Genomic DNA, 18,163 nt, shown 5'->3' with positions numbered 1-18,163 from the left:
GGAAATAATTAAAAATAAAACAATGGTAAGAAACCGCTTATTTTTAATTCCGTCCCGCTGAATGCAGTTCTATTTGCTTTGTTTGGCACCTCTGATAGTTCGGTATTTTTACCAAGATTATTTTGGTATATTTCCTGTGACTGAGCCAATTTTATAAACTAACGCAGCGCGGTCACACTTCGGGTGATTAATTTTTTACTTTTCCAAAGTGTTTTTATCCACAACGCTCTGCTCTTTTTGTCCAGGGAAACCGTTAATCCTTCCCAGCAACGCCAGCTTAATCGTGTAGACGGCCCAGAGTCCGCGATTAAAACCGGAGCGAAGCACAGCCAGCGGAAACAACGCCCACTTGGTCACAGCAAAATCCGGCGAATCGAACCGAAGAAACTCCGAAACTACGTGTGTGGTTGGACGAACACTGCATTCCGAGCGCATTTAGCCACCCACGATGGCCGAAACATTCACCTTTGGCACCTCGCTGGCCTCCATCACCTGCCATGCGTGGAACAAGGACCGAACCCGTAAGTGCCCCACATTACTCATCCGGAACCGTGACTCACCCACTTCCCACCCGCAGAGATTGCCTTATCGCCCAACAACCATGAGATCCACATATACAGCCGGGAGGGGAGCGATTGGAAGTTGGCGGACGTGCTTAACCAGCACGATCTGCGTGTCATGGGCATCGACTGGGCGAAGAACACCAACAGGATTGTGAGCTGTGCCGCCGACCGGAATGCCTACGTTTGGACGCAGGGCGAGGACGGCAAGTGGAAACCAACGCTGGTGCTGCTCCGCATCAACCGAGCAGCCACCTGCGTCAAATGGTCGCCGGCGGAGAACAAGTTCGCCGTGGGATCGGGTGCCCGGCTCATTTCCGTGTGCTACTTCGAGTCGGAGAACGACTGGTGGGTGTCCAAGCACATCAAGAAGCCGATCCGCTCGACGGTCACCTCGCTGGACTGGCATCCAAACAACGTCCTGCTTTTGGCCGGCTCGACGGACTACAAGGTGCGAGTTTTCTCGGCCTTCATTAAGGACATTGAGGAGCCGCCCACGCCAACGCCGTGGGGCAACCGCAAGCCCCTCGGCAATCTAATGGCTGAGTTCCGGAACTCGCAGACCTCCGGCGGCGGGTGGATCAATAGCGTGAGCTTCTCCAGTGACGGCAACAAGGTCTGCTGGGTGGGCCACGACAGCTGTGTGAGCATCGCAGACGCCACCAATGGCAACGCGGTGATCCGCTGCCGCACTGGCTATCTGCCGTTCCTGTCCTGCGAGTGGGTCTCGCCCACGTCAGTCGTGGTGGCCGGATACAGCTGTGTGCCACTGCTGTACAGCCTGACTGCGGACGGCAAGCTGGTGCTGAGCGGCAAGCTGGACAAGTCGCAGAAGAAGGAATCGAGCGGCATTTCCGCCATGAGGATCTTCCAGTCCATGGACCGTAACATGCGCACGGAGAACACGGACACGGTGGTCGACTCCATCCACCAGAACGCCATCACTAGCGTGCGATTGTACGCCGGCGACAAGGCGAGCGCCAGCAAGGTGTCCACTTCGGGCGTCGACGGGCAGCTGGTCATCTGGAACGTGGAGCAGGGCGGCATCAACGGAGGCATGCGCAACATGCAGATCTAGTTCGGCCCAGAACGGTCCAGCGTTACGTGTTATTGTCTGTTAGCGAGTGTGTTGGCCTGGCCAGGAGCGCAGTATTTGCCAAAATGTTTTCCAAAATCGCTTTTCCCATTGTTCTGTACCGTGCGAAAGCTTTTTTACATAAATTAACCGAAGAGATTGTTCTTTTCCCCCACTTCCATAATGGTTCCGAAAGTCTGTGTGTGTGTTTTAAAGTGTTTCACCTTTATAGCAAACTGAATAAAATGTTTTTTATTCGCAAAATCAAATTGGGATCTGTTTTTTAATGGTCGTACAATGGGGAAAATATGGTGGTCGGACTAAATCCTGTTAATAGGTTTAGCTTTTGAATAATTGAATTTTAAATTGATCTATTATCAATGGCGGGTGTTCCACAGATGTTATAGAAACTAATTAGCTTAATTTCGATGTTCTATCTGTTTTATTTTTTTTAATTTTACCTATACTCGTATATCCTTTATCTTAAAAGGATCGACTGGGGTCAGATACAGGGTATTGTTTTTAATATACCTACAGAGAATGATGTCCGAAATAACATTTTTGAAAATGTGAAGTTGTACGTTGTTTTTTAAATAACTATTAATTTAAAGTTTTGCAAAACTTTAAAACTACGTTTTTAACGGAAACTCAAAATTGTTTTAATGTGACCGCCGCGCAAGCGCATGAAAATACCTCACTTGCCGGCAGTATAACGGATGAGAGGGTGGCCGCCAGTTGTTTTGGAGTCGCTTTAAAGGATGTTTACTTCAGTTAACTCGAAATGCAACTCCATTTGATTAGAAACTACGCCAGCAAGGTCACCCCTGAGCGCTATGCCAGCAGCAGCCTGAAGATCTACCGCCGGGTGAGGCCGCCACCAAAGGTAAACAAACCAAAAAAGCCGGAGAATAATGTGGAGGGACAATCTGAATACGCGGAGAATCTCGTGAAGGTGCAGATGATCTCGCGAAATCTGCACGCGCAGCTGTTTCCCCAAGCCCCTCGCAGCATTTCGGAGGAGCAGGTCGCCTCCGCCAAGGATTACCAGGATGAGTTGCGCAGGCACGGCGTCGACATCGAAAGCTGTGCTCCTGTTCCGGATGTCCAGCTGAAACTACCTCCGTTAAGGGGCGCCAATATCGAGGAGCACTTTTACAATATAGCTAAGGAACAGGTGCAGTCGTACGAGGATCTGTTGCTTCCCCTGGTTCAGTGCGAGGAACTTCCAAAACGTCCTAAGCGTTGGGCCTTCTTTGCCGGCTGGACCGCTTATGATCCTGACAATGGAACAGCCACTCCGGTGGATCAGCCACTGGAAAAAGGACTTATCTTCGATGTGGAGGTGTGCGTCAACGAAGGACAGGCTCCTGTTCTGGCCACCGCTGTCAGCAATAAAAGATGGTACTCTTGGGTGAGTCCCAGACTCACCAAACATCGTGTGAGTCTGCCCAAAACGGAGCCCCTGGACGTGGACACGGACACAGAGCGACCTCACTACTCTCCCGATGAACTCATACCTCTTGGAACAAGTGGACCTGGTCTGGTGGTGGGACACAATGTCTGCTACGACAGGGCACGACTGAAGGAGCAGTATTTAATCGAGGACACGGGCACTCGGTTCGTGGATACCATGTCGTTGCACATGTGCGTCAGTGGAGTGACCAGTTACCAGCGAGCCATGCTCAAGTCCAAGAAGGAGCCAGCTCCCGAGGATCTTGGTTGGCTGGAGCAGAGCTCCCTCAATAGTTTGGTAGAGGTGCATCGACTCTACTGCGGCGGCGAGCCACTATCAAAGGAGCCAAGAAACATTTTCGTTGAGGGCACCCTGGAGCAAGTCCGCCAGAGCTTTCAGTCGTTGACGAACTACTGCGCCGGCGATGTGGAGGCCACCCATCGGGTGCTCCGAGTCCTATATCCCATGTATGCCGAGCGCTTTCCGCACCCTGCTTCGCTGGCTGGCATGTTGGAAATGGGCTCCGCCTATTTGCCCGTGAATTCCAATTGGGAACGTTATATACGAGAGGCACAGCTCACCTACGAGGATCTCAGTATCGAGGCCAAGTACCATTTGGGACGCAGGGCTGAGGAAGCTTGCTCATTGCTGCTCGACGATCAGTATCGCCAAAATCTCTGGCTCTGGGATGAAGACTGGAGTGTGCAGGAACTGAAGCTAAAACAGCCCCCAAAGCGCAAACCATTGCCCAGGGAAGAGCGCCAGGATCATGGGGATACCGCCGAGCAGCGTCGCCTGCAAGCCAAATTCCAGCACCTCTACGATCAACGGTCACTGCTCCCAGTTCGGAGACCCTTATTACCCGGATATCCCCTGTGGTATCGCAAACTATGCCGAAAGCCACCAAGTAGATCAAAACGGGATGACGATATTCTGGAAGACGAGGAGGAATCTTGGTCGCCAGGAGCCAGCGAGATTAGCACTGGCATGCAGATTGCGCCCAAACTGCTTTCCCTCTGCTGGGAAGGATATCCCCTACATTACGAGAGAGAGCAAGGCTGGGGTTTCCTGGTCCCTTTTCGCAGCGATTCGGAAGGAGTAGACCGACTGCCCATGGACCAACTTTTGGTGCGTTGTCCAGTACCTGAGTTTGCTCGGCAGTGCGCCTCGAAGGCGGAGAGTGATCTGGCCTTAGATATGCTACCGAGTGAACTGGAGCAACACATGGGAAAGCGAGAACACTACAAGAAGTTGTCTCAGAAGCAGCAACGCTTGGAAACTCAGTATCAAGGTGAGATTGACATTAAATAACTGAAAGTTTACTCATTCATTTCTTTTTTAGGCTCTGGTGTCTGGAGCAACAAAGTGCTGGAGGATTCTTGCTTCTTCCTCAAGTTGCCCCATAAAAATGGACCCTCATTTCGCGTGGGAAACCCTCTGTCCAAGGACTTTCTCAACAAGTTCTCAGATAACGTGCTGAGCAGTGGAGATCCATCTTGTCAAGCTGCCGCCCGCGTCATCGACATTGCTCGCATGATGTCATATTGGCGAAACAATCGGGATCGAATTATGGGTCAGATGGTTGTTTGGCTGAATTCCCAGCAATTGCCTAAGGAACTTAATGGCGAAAATTTCCACCACATATCCTACGGAGCCATTTGTCCCCAAGTTGTAGCCTGTGGCACATTGACTCGCCGTGCCATGGAGCCCACATGGATGACGGCCTCGAATTCGCGGCCTGATCGCCTAGGATCGGAGCTGCGCTCTATGGTACAGGCTCCCCCCGGTTACAGGCTAGTGGGTGCCGATGTCGACTCGCAGGAACTGTGGATCGCTTCCGTGCTGGGCGATGCCTACGCCTGTGGGGAGCATGGCGCCACACCCCTCGGTTGGATGACTCTCAGCGGTAGTAAGTCGAATGGCAGCGACATGCACTCCATCACCGCAAAGGCGGTGGGCATTTCCCGAGATCACGCCAAAGTGATAAACTACGCCAGAATCTACGGAGCTGGACAGCTGTTTGCCGAGACACTGCTGCGTCAGTTCAATCCGACATTTAGTGCATCCGAAGCGAAAGCCAAGGCCATGAAAATGTTTTCCATTACCAAGGGCAAGCGAGTGTATCGGCTGCGCGAAGAATTCCACGACGAACTGGAGGATAGGCCGTAAGTAGTCCTTTTTAACTATAATGAGGCTATTTCAAAAAAGACAAATCTAAAATGTTATCTTATTTTTATGTTTTTAGTTATAGCAGCTACGAGGCTTCCCGACTTGCTGTGCAACGCAATCGAGTTTTGACCGAAGTATTTCATCGTCCCAACTGGCAGGGTGGCACTGAGAGCGCCATGTTCAATCGTCTGGAGGAGATTGCCACGAGGTCACAGCCGCAGACACCGTTCCTTGGTGGACGCCTTAGCCGAGCACTGGAGGCGGAAGGAGGTCCCGATCAGGAGCAACGTTTCCTGCCCACTCGCATTAACTGGGTCGTTCAGAGCGGAGCTGTGGACTTCCTGCATCTAATGCTGGTCAGCATGCGGTGGTTAATGGGACCTCACGTTCGCTTTTGTCTGAGCTTCCATGATGAATTGCGCTACCTGGTCAAGGAGGAGCTTTCGCCTAAGGCGGCGCTGGCCATGCACATCACGAATCTAATGACGCGGTCCTTCTGCGTCTCCCGTATTGGACTCAAGGATCTGCCCATGTCGGTCGCCTTCTTTTCGTCTGTCGAGGTAGACACTGTGCTGCGAAAAGAGTGCACGATGGACTGCAAGACGCCGTCGAATCCGCATGGCCTGCGTATAGGCTATGGGATTCAACCAGGTCAGAGTCTGAGCGTAGCGGAGGCAATCGAGAAAGCTGGCGGCAATGACGTTAGTCAGTGGGCTTGGATAAAGCAGCATTAGCTTGCGAGAACTTAAGTTTTCGTAGTTACTGCTATGTACTTGTTTGTTACTTAAGAATTTAACTAAGATATATGCGGTTAATAGTTCCTTTTGAACGTTTTTTAAGAAACAAAAATGGAATTGAAGTTTAAAATTAGTTTAAAATAAATTAAGTTTTTCAACAAATTATGGTAATTAATAGGCTGTCAATATTGAGCATATTGAATATGAGATTATATTTAGGACAAATGACGCCCAAAGATTATAAATTAGAGATAAGAGTTAACTTTAGACCTTAATGTTTGAATTTGAATATGACGGACTTCCGCCAACTAAGTACCTACCTCATGGCATTTATCTGAAAGTTAACATTTTACTTTATTACTGCTGTTAAATTATTAATTGTTTTTCATTGCCCAATAAAAGACCACAGTTTAATCTAAATCAAATGACCTATAAATATGTATTTTTGTTTTTTGTTTTAGGTAATACTTAACATCCGAAAGAATATACAAACGTGAGAAGTAAACGATACGCTAGAAGATATATACGGCATAGGCCTACAGAGAATGTTGTCAACACTTAACCTCATAACATGCTTTCGCTTCCATATCCACACACTTGCCGGCTTTACAAGTTTTGGGCCAGCGACTCGATCTCGTCCAGGAAGTATACCATGTCCGACTCCTCCAGACAGGAGTTCTGCAGCACCAGGCGGAAGAAGTTGGGCAGCTGTCGCAGCGGCTGATACGTGATCATCATGGAGCCCTTCTTGATCATGCCCTCCTTCACCTTGGGCGCCACCTTGTGCAGCCTGTCGTAGAACTCCCGGTTGCGCTCCATTTGCCGCAGACCAGGTGGTACGTACCAGAAGCTGATGTTGGTGCACTCGGGGCTCTCGAGAACCAGCTCGAATCCTGGACGCTCCCTAACCTTGGCGGCGAAGAACTCGGCCATGCGGAAGACCTTCTCGACATGGGCCTCCAATCCCTGGGTACCCTTGGCCTTCCACATGAACCAGAACTTGAAGACATCAGCACGTCGACCGCACTGGATGTGCTTATCGCCGGTGTCAAAGGAGGTGTCATAAAACTTGTCCTTCTGGAACAGGTAGGTCGCGTTGGTGGAGTGGCACTGGGCCAACACCTGCTGGTGGCGCGTCAAGAAGGTGGAGCACTGCTGCGAGGCGGCCAGCAGCTTGTGTGGATTCCATGTCACCGAATCAGCCCTGCCAAAGAAGCCACCTTCAGTTCCGCTCTCAAAGAACCCATTTAAGTCCGTAACTCACCGTTCGATGCCGCTGAGCAGATGGCGGTACTTCTTGGACATAAGGGCACCGCCGCCCCAAGCTGCATCCACGTGCATCCACATGTTGTACTTCTTGCAGAGCTCCGAGATCCCATTCAGATCATCGAAGGCGCCCAGAACAGTGGTTCCAGCTGTGGCCGAGACCATCAAGGGCTGCCAGTTGTTGTCCAGGCACAGCTTCACCTGATCCTCCAGGTCGCTCAGCCGCATCTTTCCCACCTCGTTGGTGGCTATCTTGCGCACATGCTCACTGCCGAAGCCCATGAACATGGCCAGCTTCTCCACCGAGTAGTGGGCATCTTCCGAAGTGAAGATGATCAGGGGTTTCGCGTTAAAGAGTCCACTTTTCTGGAAATAAAATAAACAATAGGATGGTCTTAATTGTTGAATGTGTAGATAAAATATATATGTAGCTATTATAAACAATTAAATTTTTTATGTATTATGTCAAAGTCTATAGTAAATACTTAAAAAAGGATCGAAATAATTTGGATGGAAACCTCTATGGCTAAAAATCGAATAGTGCGTTAGTTTAATTAACGTTTTGGATTAGCTTTTAAGTATTAAATTCATCTGTTAGCTCACATAAAAAACACAGTATTAATATTTACCACACTTTAAAAACCTTGTTGCTTTTTGTTAGAGTACAACTATTCTTTAGGAATTTTGTTTCTGTTTTGTTGGCTTGCTTTAAAAATTGCTCTCAAAAGTGGCTTTCACGAAAATTGTTCTTCAATTAGTAGACCTCAGTTTTCAACAATTTGATGCACAAAAAAAATTATAAATAATTTGATTTGGCTAGCTTTGATATGTGTCATTATAATGATAATAGATTTTTACTTTTATAGGCATGACTAATAAATTGGCCAGCAGTGTTGGCGCCATTCACTTAGTCGACAGTGGACTGCGGACTTCCGTGTGGATTGGCGGTAAACCACTTGGCTTCGATCGGGCACTCACCTTGGACTCAGGCGAGTGTCTGTAGCGGGCGCAGCTGATTGCATAACCGTTGGCTATCGATCCGCCAGGACAGAAGATGCCATCGCCCTGGCCGCCGTTGGGGAAGCCCACGATGCGCCGCATCTCGGCCAGCACCTGCTCCTCCATGAGCGTAAAGAGTGGAGCCACTTCGTACGTGTACACGCTGGGATTGAGGGCATCGGTCAACCACTGGCCCACCAGGGCATACGGATCCACGCCCGAGTACAGCTGGTTGATGAAGTAAGGATGTCCTGTCTTGACCGAGAACCGGATCGTCTCCCTCAGCAGCTCGCGCAGCTTATCCTGCGACTCGCCCTTCTCCCGCAGCTGGAAGTCGAAAAGCTGACGCAGTTCCGCTGGCTCGTGCCACTCGACGACCTTGGATGAGCGATTGGTGCCCTGGAAGACGGCCAACTTGATGATCTCGTCGACGCAGGCCCGAATGAAGCCCTCGAAATGGGCCGCCGGATGGCTGGCCACAAAGCTGGACAGGTCATCCTTCGGATCCGTGATATTGTTATTGTTACTACTGCTCCCATTGGCGGTCAACATTTTGCTGGCCGTCTCGAATGCAACTGCGGAGGCGGTATCAGCCGATGACGACGTGGTCGCCACCAATGCGGCTGCTGATGCTGCCGCTGTCAATGGGCTTGCCAAATCATCGCCACTCGTACTGTAAGGCTTAAATATAGATTCCTTGAAGTGATGTGTGGGAAAGTTCTCGCTGGCCAGCATTTTGTTGGCTCTCGACTGATGTTTATACTGTAAAAGTCTTGGCTAACGCTCTGCTGTGATTGCTGGTGTGCAATATATGTTGCTGCTGTTCCTGGTCCTGTTGCTGCTGTTGTTGCTGCTGTTGCTGCTGCTACTGCCGCAGATTGCACTTGACAATGATTCTGAATGATCTGCGGGCGAACTGAATGAACGGGCGCCGTTGTTGCTGCTTTTATAAAAGCTCGTCGACTTCCACAATTCAGAATCCGAAACCGAATGCCGCTTACATTACATAAAGACAATGCCGCTCGAGACCCGAGCGATCTCCGATCTCGGCTGGTCGGCTCGTGGATTCTGGTTCTGGTCGGAGCTGGGCGAAAGTACCTCGTACCTCCTTGGATAATGCAGACCACTTGGCAGGGATTTCCCTGGTCCACTCATCCCAGAATTCTCCGAATTAATGTTAGAGAAGGGCGAGAGATTGCGGGTAATTGGCTGGCTAATTGATATGCTCATGTAATACAATTATGTAGGAATACATTCAATGTAATTGCCGCGAGATGATTATGCGCAGAGGTCTCCTCCATCAATTTTCTGTGGGGTTTCTCTCTCATTACCTGCAATCAAATGCATTAAATGCAAATTCATTGAATAATTCTTTGGCCAATTGTTGTGTAAATTGCGCAACTGAAACGTGATATCGAGAAAATGAGAGATAAGTTGGTGTAGGTCGTCTAGCTTCCGATAATTGCCACCTTTTTATGTTGGTCAAGTTTAGAGAAAAGCGAAAGGCATCAACATTACCTTTATATTTTACATCTCTTATGATCCATAACTGATCTCGGGCAATGGCCTTGTCTATAGGGTATGGAGTTCACGATTCTCTATAAATAAAAGTGCACATTCAACGGAAATTTCCCAAATGTCTGCAATGATATATTAAAATGTATTAAAATGTGTTCATAGGATACAATTGGACGTATGAAAGATTGCTCAACCGATTTGCTTTCGACCCATTATAAACTCAGAGATTCCTTAAATGCAATAATGACGTCTGCAATGGTTTGTTCACCTTGGCAACATCAGCACGTACCGGACCGATCTGAAAATTAAATCTTCGGTACTTTACCGAAGATCCAAATCGGTTCGTTTTCATGACACATCATTTTGGGAGGTGTGCGGTAAGTGGGGGAATTTATTGGATGCAGATGCACCCATAACTTCGCCAATAACTTGTGATAAGGGGCTGGCCACACGCATTCGCCAGAAAATACGAAAATAATTCAAAAACAAAAACCTGTTCCAGCGAGCAGCCCAAATTTCAGGAAGCATTTTTTCAACGATCATGACGTTAGAAAAGCGAAAGTCAAGTGGTTTTAAATACATATGTATTTTGTGTTTCCCATTTAATTGCATTTAATGCATTGACACAACGATTAGCTCGCGTCTACAATCGCTTTAGTTTTTCTTTCCTACCGAAACTAATTAGCAATATATGTTAATGATGGCCACGATTATGCTGGATGCTGTGAGTATGCCAGGTGTTGCAGTCGGATGAAAAATCGTGCTGCTTAATGGCACAAAATCAGAGGTGTTGTGGTTAGTTCAAGGTCGCTGGGCCTATAAAGAATACCATGAAACACTTTTCAAAATCTGTAAGTGAATCAAGAAATATCGTGGACTCTTGAACAGCCTTGACAATACAAGCAAATCTAAATTTATTAGCAGGCTACAACATCTAGTTTTAATTAAAAATTTGAGACAACCCATCAGTTAGAACCTCCCTTTTCGATGTATTTTCTTAATGCCTACTGAATTATAAATTAAACACATCGCCAACTGTCTAACAATAGGGTTATATTTTATTGTTTTACGTTCTACGATCAATACAATGTTCTCGATATTTACAAATATTTATAATAGTAATTATATAATAACATAATTTCTTTTTTTGCATTTGTGTTTTGCGTTCGCGTGTATTTATATGCTGTGCTTCATGTGTAAATGAGAGTGTGTTTCGTTTTGTTTAATGAGTTTCGAATAATAAAATCATCAGATCCAACTCGGTCCATATTTGCATATGTATGCCAACTAGAATACATAACTGTGCCTACGTATATATTCCGTTCGTTCATATATATCTGCACACCGGCAGTACTCTCAACTTTGAATCTTACGGATCATACTCGTAGTTTTTGTCCTATCACATCGCCAGGCAATTTAAATTATTCTTGGTTTGTACTTGGGTAAAGAAACATCGTACCTTTATCTGAACGTGAATAAATTGATGAGCACATAAATTCGAAAGGAAAAGGGAATTTACTCACCTGGATTGTTATAGAAGTTAGCGCTTAGACTAGGTTTTGGTGGAAGTTTGGGTGTGCCCTGCCGCATTCGCAGTTGGTGGGCATAGCTGCTCGACGTGCTCTCCACCGGATGGCTGGGAATGTTGGGGGACATGGGCGTGGCGGGTGTCAGCGGTGATGTGGTCGTCGAGGAGCTCAGAGCGGGCGAGATCGATAACGGCGGCTGTTCGTCCGTGGCCACTGCCTGCGACACCGTCACAAGCGTTGTGCCGATGGACCCCATCGGCGGCTCCGACAGATGGGTAACTGCCGCTGCCCGTTTCTCGATCGCCGAGTTGCGGCGTATCATAATACTGCTGGTGTTGGGCAGGAGCAGACTGCTCTTGCCCACAAACTCCTTGCTCTTGCCGTGGCTGTGTCGCAAGTAGCTCATGCCCATGGAATGGTGGAGCCGTGGCGGTATGGGCGGCGGACTGGGTTCGCCATCACGCGGGGGTAACTGCAAGGAAAATAAAAAAATGCTTAATTATAAAAAAACTTAAACTTAAACTTAATAAACTTGCTGCGAAACAGGAATCAAAATCATTGGAAAGAAAATGTAGGCGATCTTGCAATCGCCAACCAATCTGGCGAGCTAATGGAAGATATCTACTAAGATAACTACTTGATAATTCTAGATGATAGTTCAGGGACACTTAACCAAAACTCGAGTCTTCAAGTCGTTTTAATTTATAAATGGAATATAGAAATCTTAGGAAAATGTATGGTAAAGAAAACTAAAACTACTACTGCAGCCATGAGCCTGACACGAAGAGTTGGGTACTATAAGGATCCTACATTTCGGACGTTTTAAAGGTGCAATGCTCAATAACAAATCTCGCTTGAAATTTAAAAAATTGAATCTTAGGTTCTTCCGCCTTATCTTGCCAGTTCTTGTTTGTTGTTATAGGTGGTGATAATGCCACGATAGTGAAAGCTATAGCTCAAAAATCGAATAAATTTAAGATGGTTGTGCTAAGGTTCAGACAAACTCAAATTAAACTAAGTTTCTCCCATCTCTATTCCCCCTATTTAAACTCTATACTCAATCCCAGTGTAAACGGGGCTAACAACCAAAATACTCAACATACAGGCCACAGCCAAGAAGAAACAGGCTTTATGTTGCCACGATCAACAGATTCTAATTAACTGAACCACTAAACACTTAATCCACTTCCAATACTTTTACTTCCTTCTTTCCGAAGTGGTATAAAATCATGTATCTAGTTAAGGATAACTTGAACCTCAACGGTACTACCTTCTCGCTCGCTCCAACCCTGGCACACAGATCACCACACGACATCCTCACTGACTTTCAAGTAACAATTCCACGCCGGTGGTATGCATCGCTACCTCACTTTCTCATTATACATTGATACTCAATGTTTAATAGGTTTTATTCCCATATATTTATATAGTCCTCATCGCTTTCAAAAAACTTATTACAAGTTTGAACACTTACTGTGGGAGCGTCAGGCGCCTGTCGCTTTTGCGCCATGTCCGCACAGCTCTCTGTGCGCTCCTTGCGTCGTGGCGGAAGTGGAGGCGGAACGGCTCGGTACTCCAGATTGGAGGCGGTCGGGACGTTGACATGCGGCGATATGGGCACTGCCCCTGGTTGTCCCTGATGGGTGCTGAAATAGAAGCCACCCGTTTGCGGACTGACCTCCTCCCCGGTCATAGCCGCTCCAGTCATTCCTGTAAGGGTCACGGTACTGGCTATACTATGCGTTGGGCTGTACGGCAGCCGCACGTGGAATGGTGACCGATTGCCGGTTTCGTGGTGCGGACTAACCACTAGCTTGGGCAGCGGCGAGGGTGGTGCATCTGGGTCCGACATGCTCATTGCAAAGGGATTGCTGTCCGAAAGGGACTGTGCTGGAAGATGTTCCGGCAGTGCGGGACTGAAGGAATCCATCATTGACGGATTGGCCAATGCCGAGTTGTTGGCCCAGACATGGGCGCCCGGTTTCCTGGGTAGAAGTGGCGCCGGCACCGAAACTTCTCCGTTGTTATGATCCATGCGAGTGTGCTGTGGCGTACCACTCCAGCTGCTCGTATTCCTTTCGGGTATTATGACAGGGGCGAAGACGGAAAACGCATGCGGATTGTGCTGCGGACTTTGTTCGCCGGTCCCCACCGGTGGATCTATTGTGCTGGGCGGATGCGCGGATGGCGCTGCCGCTGTTGCTATTGTGGTGGCCGTCGACGATGCTGCTGCTGCGGCAGACGAGGTGCTATTCGACACCTTGCTGCTGCTGTTGGTCTGATTCTGACGACGCTGCTTAATGCCCGGCGATTTGAGCGAAATGTGCGGCCATTTGCGAGGCTGAAAGTGAAAGGGAAATGTAAATTGCCATTTATATGATTTTTTATATGATGTGATTGCTTTATTGAAATACTTACGAATTTGGGCACCGTCTTGCAGTCCCTTGGCTCAATGCGCATGCTCTCGTTGTAAAGATAGTCGGACATCTGCTTGTCGGACAGTCCGTTGAACGGATCCAATTGCTCAAAGAACTGTCGAATGGTGGCCTCCTCGTTGAGGCAGTATGGCTGGTTCTGGTACTGTTGAATTTCGCCAATAATCTCGGCCACTTTCCGTCGCTTGGAGAAGTTGATTAGTTCTGTGTTGGCCAGTAGATCTGGATTGCCTTCTTCCAGGTGAAGAATATTAGTCAAGTAGCGACCGAAGAATGGCACACAAGGTGGATTGATAGATCGCAATCGTTCCTGATACTTTTTAAGATGATCGTTGCTGAGTTCTCGGCATTCGTCTAAGAATTTTCTGTGCCTTTCTGGCAAACCGTGAAATGTCCACCGCAGTCGATAAACCGATGCTGTGCCCATGGCGGCGACAATCGAGAGGATACCATTGAAATTGTTTAATTCCAGCATCACCATCATCACTTCGATGGCACGTTGCATGATCGCTAAGCGCTCCTCGTAGTTCTCAGCCTCGGTGATGGATTTCTCAATCCAGCGGGTTACGTTGGTGGTATGCTTCATGATTTTTAATAAATTCGGACTCTTCACCTCTTTGTCCTTCTTTGTCCAGGGCGACCCGACCAGCTCCGATGGCTTTACATTCTTGTACATCTCGAACTCCAGCAGGGTAAGCTGGCGTGCCAGTTCCAGTGGGTGCAGGGTGAGGAGCGTAATTTCGTCATTGGGGACACTTAGATGATGCTCAATGGGCGGGGGATCGTGGCCATAGGCGTATACAATCTTCTTAATGCTTTTCTCCTGTTCGTTCTGAGAAGGAGTGACATGTTAAACATAAATAAATAGTTAGTTTTCGCTTACTCACCTTTCTTTGAACAATTTTAAGCACGGAGTCCACCCACTTGCGCATCGACTTGCCATTCACATGCTCCAGGAAATTGAGCAGCTTCTCCAGCAGCATGGGATCCTTTTCGAAGTCGTAGAAATGATGATCGACCCAATGGCGCAGCACATTGAGCACTCGGAACTGGACTGGTTGCACGTACTCCTTCCGATACCGCTTCCAGTCCTCCCGGTGGGTGTTCTTATGCTCCTTGTCACCGCCAACACCTCCGATTCCTCCCGGTCCTGTTGCGCCGGTGTCCTGGTAAACCAAGCTTGGATCCGGTATGTTAAAGCGCTCCACCAGCAGCTGCAGCAGTTGCTGGGGCGAGCAGAAGTAGCGATATGTGGTGAGGAAGGTGCGCACGAAGGTCGGATCGGCATAGATGTGATAGGTGAGGCGCTCGATCAGTTTGCACAGAGTCGCCCCCTTGATCATCGGGACACCGGCGCTTTCGCGCTCCTCCAGAACGATATTGTCCCCGCTGTCCGGCACCGCAAACTTGTAAATCTCCGGGCTGGGCATGCGCAACGGGTGCTTTCGCTCGATGTCTTGCAATATGCTGTCTAAATGTCGGTCTAGCATCGACTTGGTGTTTACCATAAGCAGGTCCGCCATCCAATCGTGCTTATGCTGTGCATTCTTCGCCGTGAGGACAATTGCCGGCTGCGTCTGCATCCTGGGGGCCAGCTCAAAGCTGTTCTTCAGGTCGTCGCTGTCCGGCCGATCGATGATATCTACGCGTCGCATGAAGAACTTCTCCTTGAGCCGGTAATCGTAGGCCGTCGCTCCTGCCGATGGAGTCTGTTTCTTGGTGTTCGCCTTGCACAGCACCATGAGCCCGTCGAAGAGAAAGACCTTGCGCTCGCTCCAAATTCGTTTGCCCGGTCCCTGCTTGCTCAGCGAATCCTCTGTGAATTTAGATTGACTCATTAGTTAGGTAGCAAGACTCGGTTCCATTTAATGACCCTAAAGAACATACCATTTGTCTGTTGATATTTATTATATCCCCTAATTACTTTATGAAGTTCTATGACGTGGTTTTAAAACAACATCTTAACAAATTAAAACAGATAGCTACAGATTTAGAGATTTACTTTTGTTTTAAACTTAGTGCTTATTGTCGGTACAAAAGCAAACTACTAGTTATGCTTAAGTGCAACAGTACGAACCGGTTATCAATTAATATATGCTAATGGTGGATTACACAAAATTTTGAATGGTATTTCTCAGCTTAAAAAAAAAAACTCCACTTTTGTTTCTCTATTTCCGCTTCTCTGTTTGCGATTCTAAGACATGTGGTCTATGCACTTACCGCGAATAAATTCATTGCAGTTCTGACCCACGTCCTTGTCCTCCCAGTGCTCCACCTTCATTTGGAGCTCCCGCGTGCGCTCGATGGCCAGTTGGCGGCGCACTCGTCCGCTGACGGGGACCAGTCGTTCTTTGGACAGGCCCGCCATAACCTTCTCGAGATCGCAGTGGAGTGGATGCAGCAGGCCCTGGACCTGCTCGAAGCTCTCGATGTCGTCCTGCGACGAGCTGAGATCCTTGAGATGCTTAATGTAGTCGAAGTAAACAAAGGCATGGCAAATGGGCACCAGGAGCAGCTTGGGCAGATAGTACTTGACGGCCTCCCGGAAGCCATGGCCAGCGGTGGTCAGTGATGATGCCTAAAAAAGAAATACAGGGATGAGATCAGAGTTTCTTAAATGGAAAGATTTAAACTTACTCCTGGCTTGGACAGAAGATTGCTGAGGGCATCCCGCGAGGCCTGCGAGGTGACATCGTGAGCGTACTTCTTATACACATCGAACTCCTCAGCCTCGGCCAGTTCCTCAAAGCAACTGCCCACACAAGGGGCACTCTGCTCCTGGGACATTTCTATCACATCCTCGAGAGAGCCAAGCAGAGTCACCGTGACCTCATAGATGTCCATTATGTTGGAGAATATCGGTTCTAGCTCCCTGGGGTCCGACACGATCTTCACCAGCTCCTCGCGGAAGACTCGTATGATCATGTGCAGGTCGCGCTGGTACTGCTTTTCGTCGTGAATGAGCTCCTTAACTGTCTCCTCATAGGTGGCACTCGCCCGCTGGGCGGGAAGCGACAAGGGGCTGGGCAGGATGTGGGCCTCGCTCTGGTTGAGCATGTCCATGAGGACGCGGTCGACGTCCATGACCAGCTCGATGTCTTTCTTGGTGATCTCGCAGTGGGCGATCTTGATCACATAGTCGCCGGCCATCTTGAGGATGTCAGCGGAGATGTGCTCGATTACCGCCACCAGAAAGGCGGACACGGAGCTGTCGATCTTGTACTGCAGCACATCCTTCTGGAGCAGTGTGTGCACCCGTTCCGTGGGCAGGACAGACTTGCGTTTCTTCGAATTGATCACCTCCTTGGCCTCGTTGAGGGCACACTGATCGATGGGCGACGGGAAGGACTTCACCTTTTCCTCCACATCCTGGACGGAGTGGGGCAGCGGTTTGGCGCACAGCATGGCCAGCAGCCGGAGGCAGAGTTTCTCCACATAGAGCAGGGCGTCCTCCTTGGCGGTGACGTGCGGATGCACTTGCTCCAGCACCTTTTTTAGAGAGGGCGTGAACAGACCACGCCACCTCGCAGCATTTTCGCATTTGGTGAAGTCGTAGCCATCGCAGTCCTGCAGCCCAGCCACGCCCCCACCGCCGATGTTGGTAGCACCGCCTCCACTATGAGACCCGGACCCGCCTGCTCCTCCGCCACCCAGCCCGTTCCCGCCCCCGTAGCTGATGGTGTGGGCATGACCGCTGGGTCCGGAGAACATTCTGTGCGCCGTGGAACGGTGGAGCACCCTTGCCTGTGCCTGTGCCTCCGCCTCCCCGCCCGTTGTTTGTATTTGTATTCGGGCGACGACGAGCGGAGTGGAGCGGAACCTGGGCGCACAGCCGGATCACCCGGGCGAGCGTCGCATCACAATCCGCAGTCACTCACGCACACAATGGATTCGCGTTTTTCGTTTTTCGCTCAGCAGCCGTTCGTTCGCGATTCGCTTTAGTTTAGCACTTGTTTTAAGAATATGTATCTTCAATATTTTTCTCTGCAAATTAGAGGTGGAGAAACATCGATGCTAACATCGATGTTATCGATCAATGTCGGTGATATCGATGTTTGGCCGGGCACAATCGATGTTTTTCCATTTCCAACGGGTATCGCAAACTCACTGCAGTTATTGCGCGCTGTTAATGATTTCACTTCAGTTCTTGTACACTCTGTTACTTACTACCCCATTACTACCCCAAAATTGTATTTTGATCATAGCACAAGTACTAATTAGGAAAACTAAAAAAATTATTTTAGATATGCACCCTTAAACGAACGCTTATTGTATATTAAATAACCGCCCTTTTTATTTTCATCGATTTTATTACAATCAAACTCAATGCTCATGTTTGATAACATTTTTTTAAACATCGATAGATATTAAAGTTTTCACCTCTACAACATATTCACTTACAGCAATGGCGTGAAGTTGGCT

At 48.6% G+C, this 18,163-nt stretch overlaps 4 protein-coding genes across 4 annotated transcripts; 2 read left to right on the top strand and 2 right to left on the bottom strand.

The window, feature by feature from the left end:
• The first annotated feature begins 97 nt into the window (after positions 1-97).
• Positions 98-1,904, top strand: LOC108051905 (actin-related protein 2/3 complex subunit 1A-B). The gene is made up of 3 exons (XM_017134186.2): positions 98-183; positions 246-521; positions 578-1,904. Exons 2-3 carry the CDS (start codon positions 449-451, stop codon positions 1,636-1,638), a joined length of 1,134 nt encoding a protein of 377 aa, XP_016989675.1. The 5' UTR covers positions 98-183; positions 246-448; the 3' UTR covers positions 1,639-1,904.
• Positions 1,905-2,365: 461 nt separating this feature from the next.
• Positions 2,366-6,300, top strand: LOC108051896 (DNA polymerase subunit gamma-1, mitochondrial). The gene is made up of 3 exons (XM_017134176.1): positions 2,366-4,379; positions 4,431-5,253; positions 5,334-6,300. The coding sequence occupies exons 1-3, from the start codon at positions 2,417-2,419 to the stop codon at positions 5,989-5,991; spliced, it is 3,444 nt and encodes a 1,147-aa protein (XP_016989665.1). The 5' UTR covers positions 2,366-2,416; the 3' UTR covers positions 5,992-6,300.
• Positions 6,301-6,403: 103 nt separating this feature from the next.
• Positions 6,404-9,168, bottom strand: LOC108051897 (cysteine sulfinic acid decarboxylase). Its single transcript, XM_017134177.1, has 3 exons — positions 8,239-9,168; positions 7,259-7,626; positions 6,404-7,198 (listed from the first exon to the last, which is right to left on the bottom strand). The coding sequence occupies exons 1-3, from the start codon at positions 8,992-8,994 to the stop codon at positions 6,601-6,603; spliced, it is 1,722 nt and encodes a 573-aa protein (XP_016989666.1). The 5' UTR covers positions 8,995-9,168; the 3' UTR covers positions 6,404-6,600.
• A 1,649-nt stretch (positions 9,169-10,817) lies between these two features.
• Positions 10,818-17,757, bottom strand: LOC108051892 (protein son of sevenless). Its single transcript, XM_044459936.1, has 7 exons — positions 16,379-17,757; positions 15,962-16,319; positions 14,629-15,557; positions 13,725-14,573; positions 12,781-13,647; positions 11,301-11,778; positions 10,818-11,242 (listed from the first exon to the last, which is right to left on the bottom strand). Exons 1-7 carry the CDS (start codon positions 17,450-17,452, stop codon positions 11,199-11,201), a joined length of 4,599 nt encoding a protein of 1,532 aa, XP_044315871.1. The 5' UTR covers positions 17,453-17,757; the 3' UTR covers positions 10,818-11,198.
• Positions 17,758-18,163: the final 406 nt, after the last annotated feature.

This window comes from Drosophila rhopaloa, unplaced genomic scaffold, assembly GCF_018152115.1.
Source record: "Drosophila rhopaloa isolate 14029-0021.01 unplaced genomic scaffold, ASM1815211v1 contig_2, whole genome shotgun sequence".
In the NCBI taxonomy this organism is placed as follows: domain Eukaryota; kingdom Metazoa; phylum Arthropoda; class Insecta; order Diptera; family Drosophilidae; genus Drosophila; species Drosophila rhopaloa.
The sequence above is the reverse complement of the archived record's forward strand: the minus strand, read 5'-3'. Positions and strand labels throughout refer to the sequence as shown.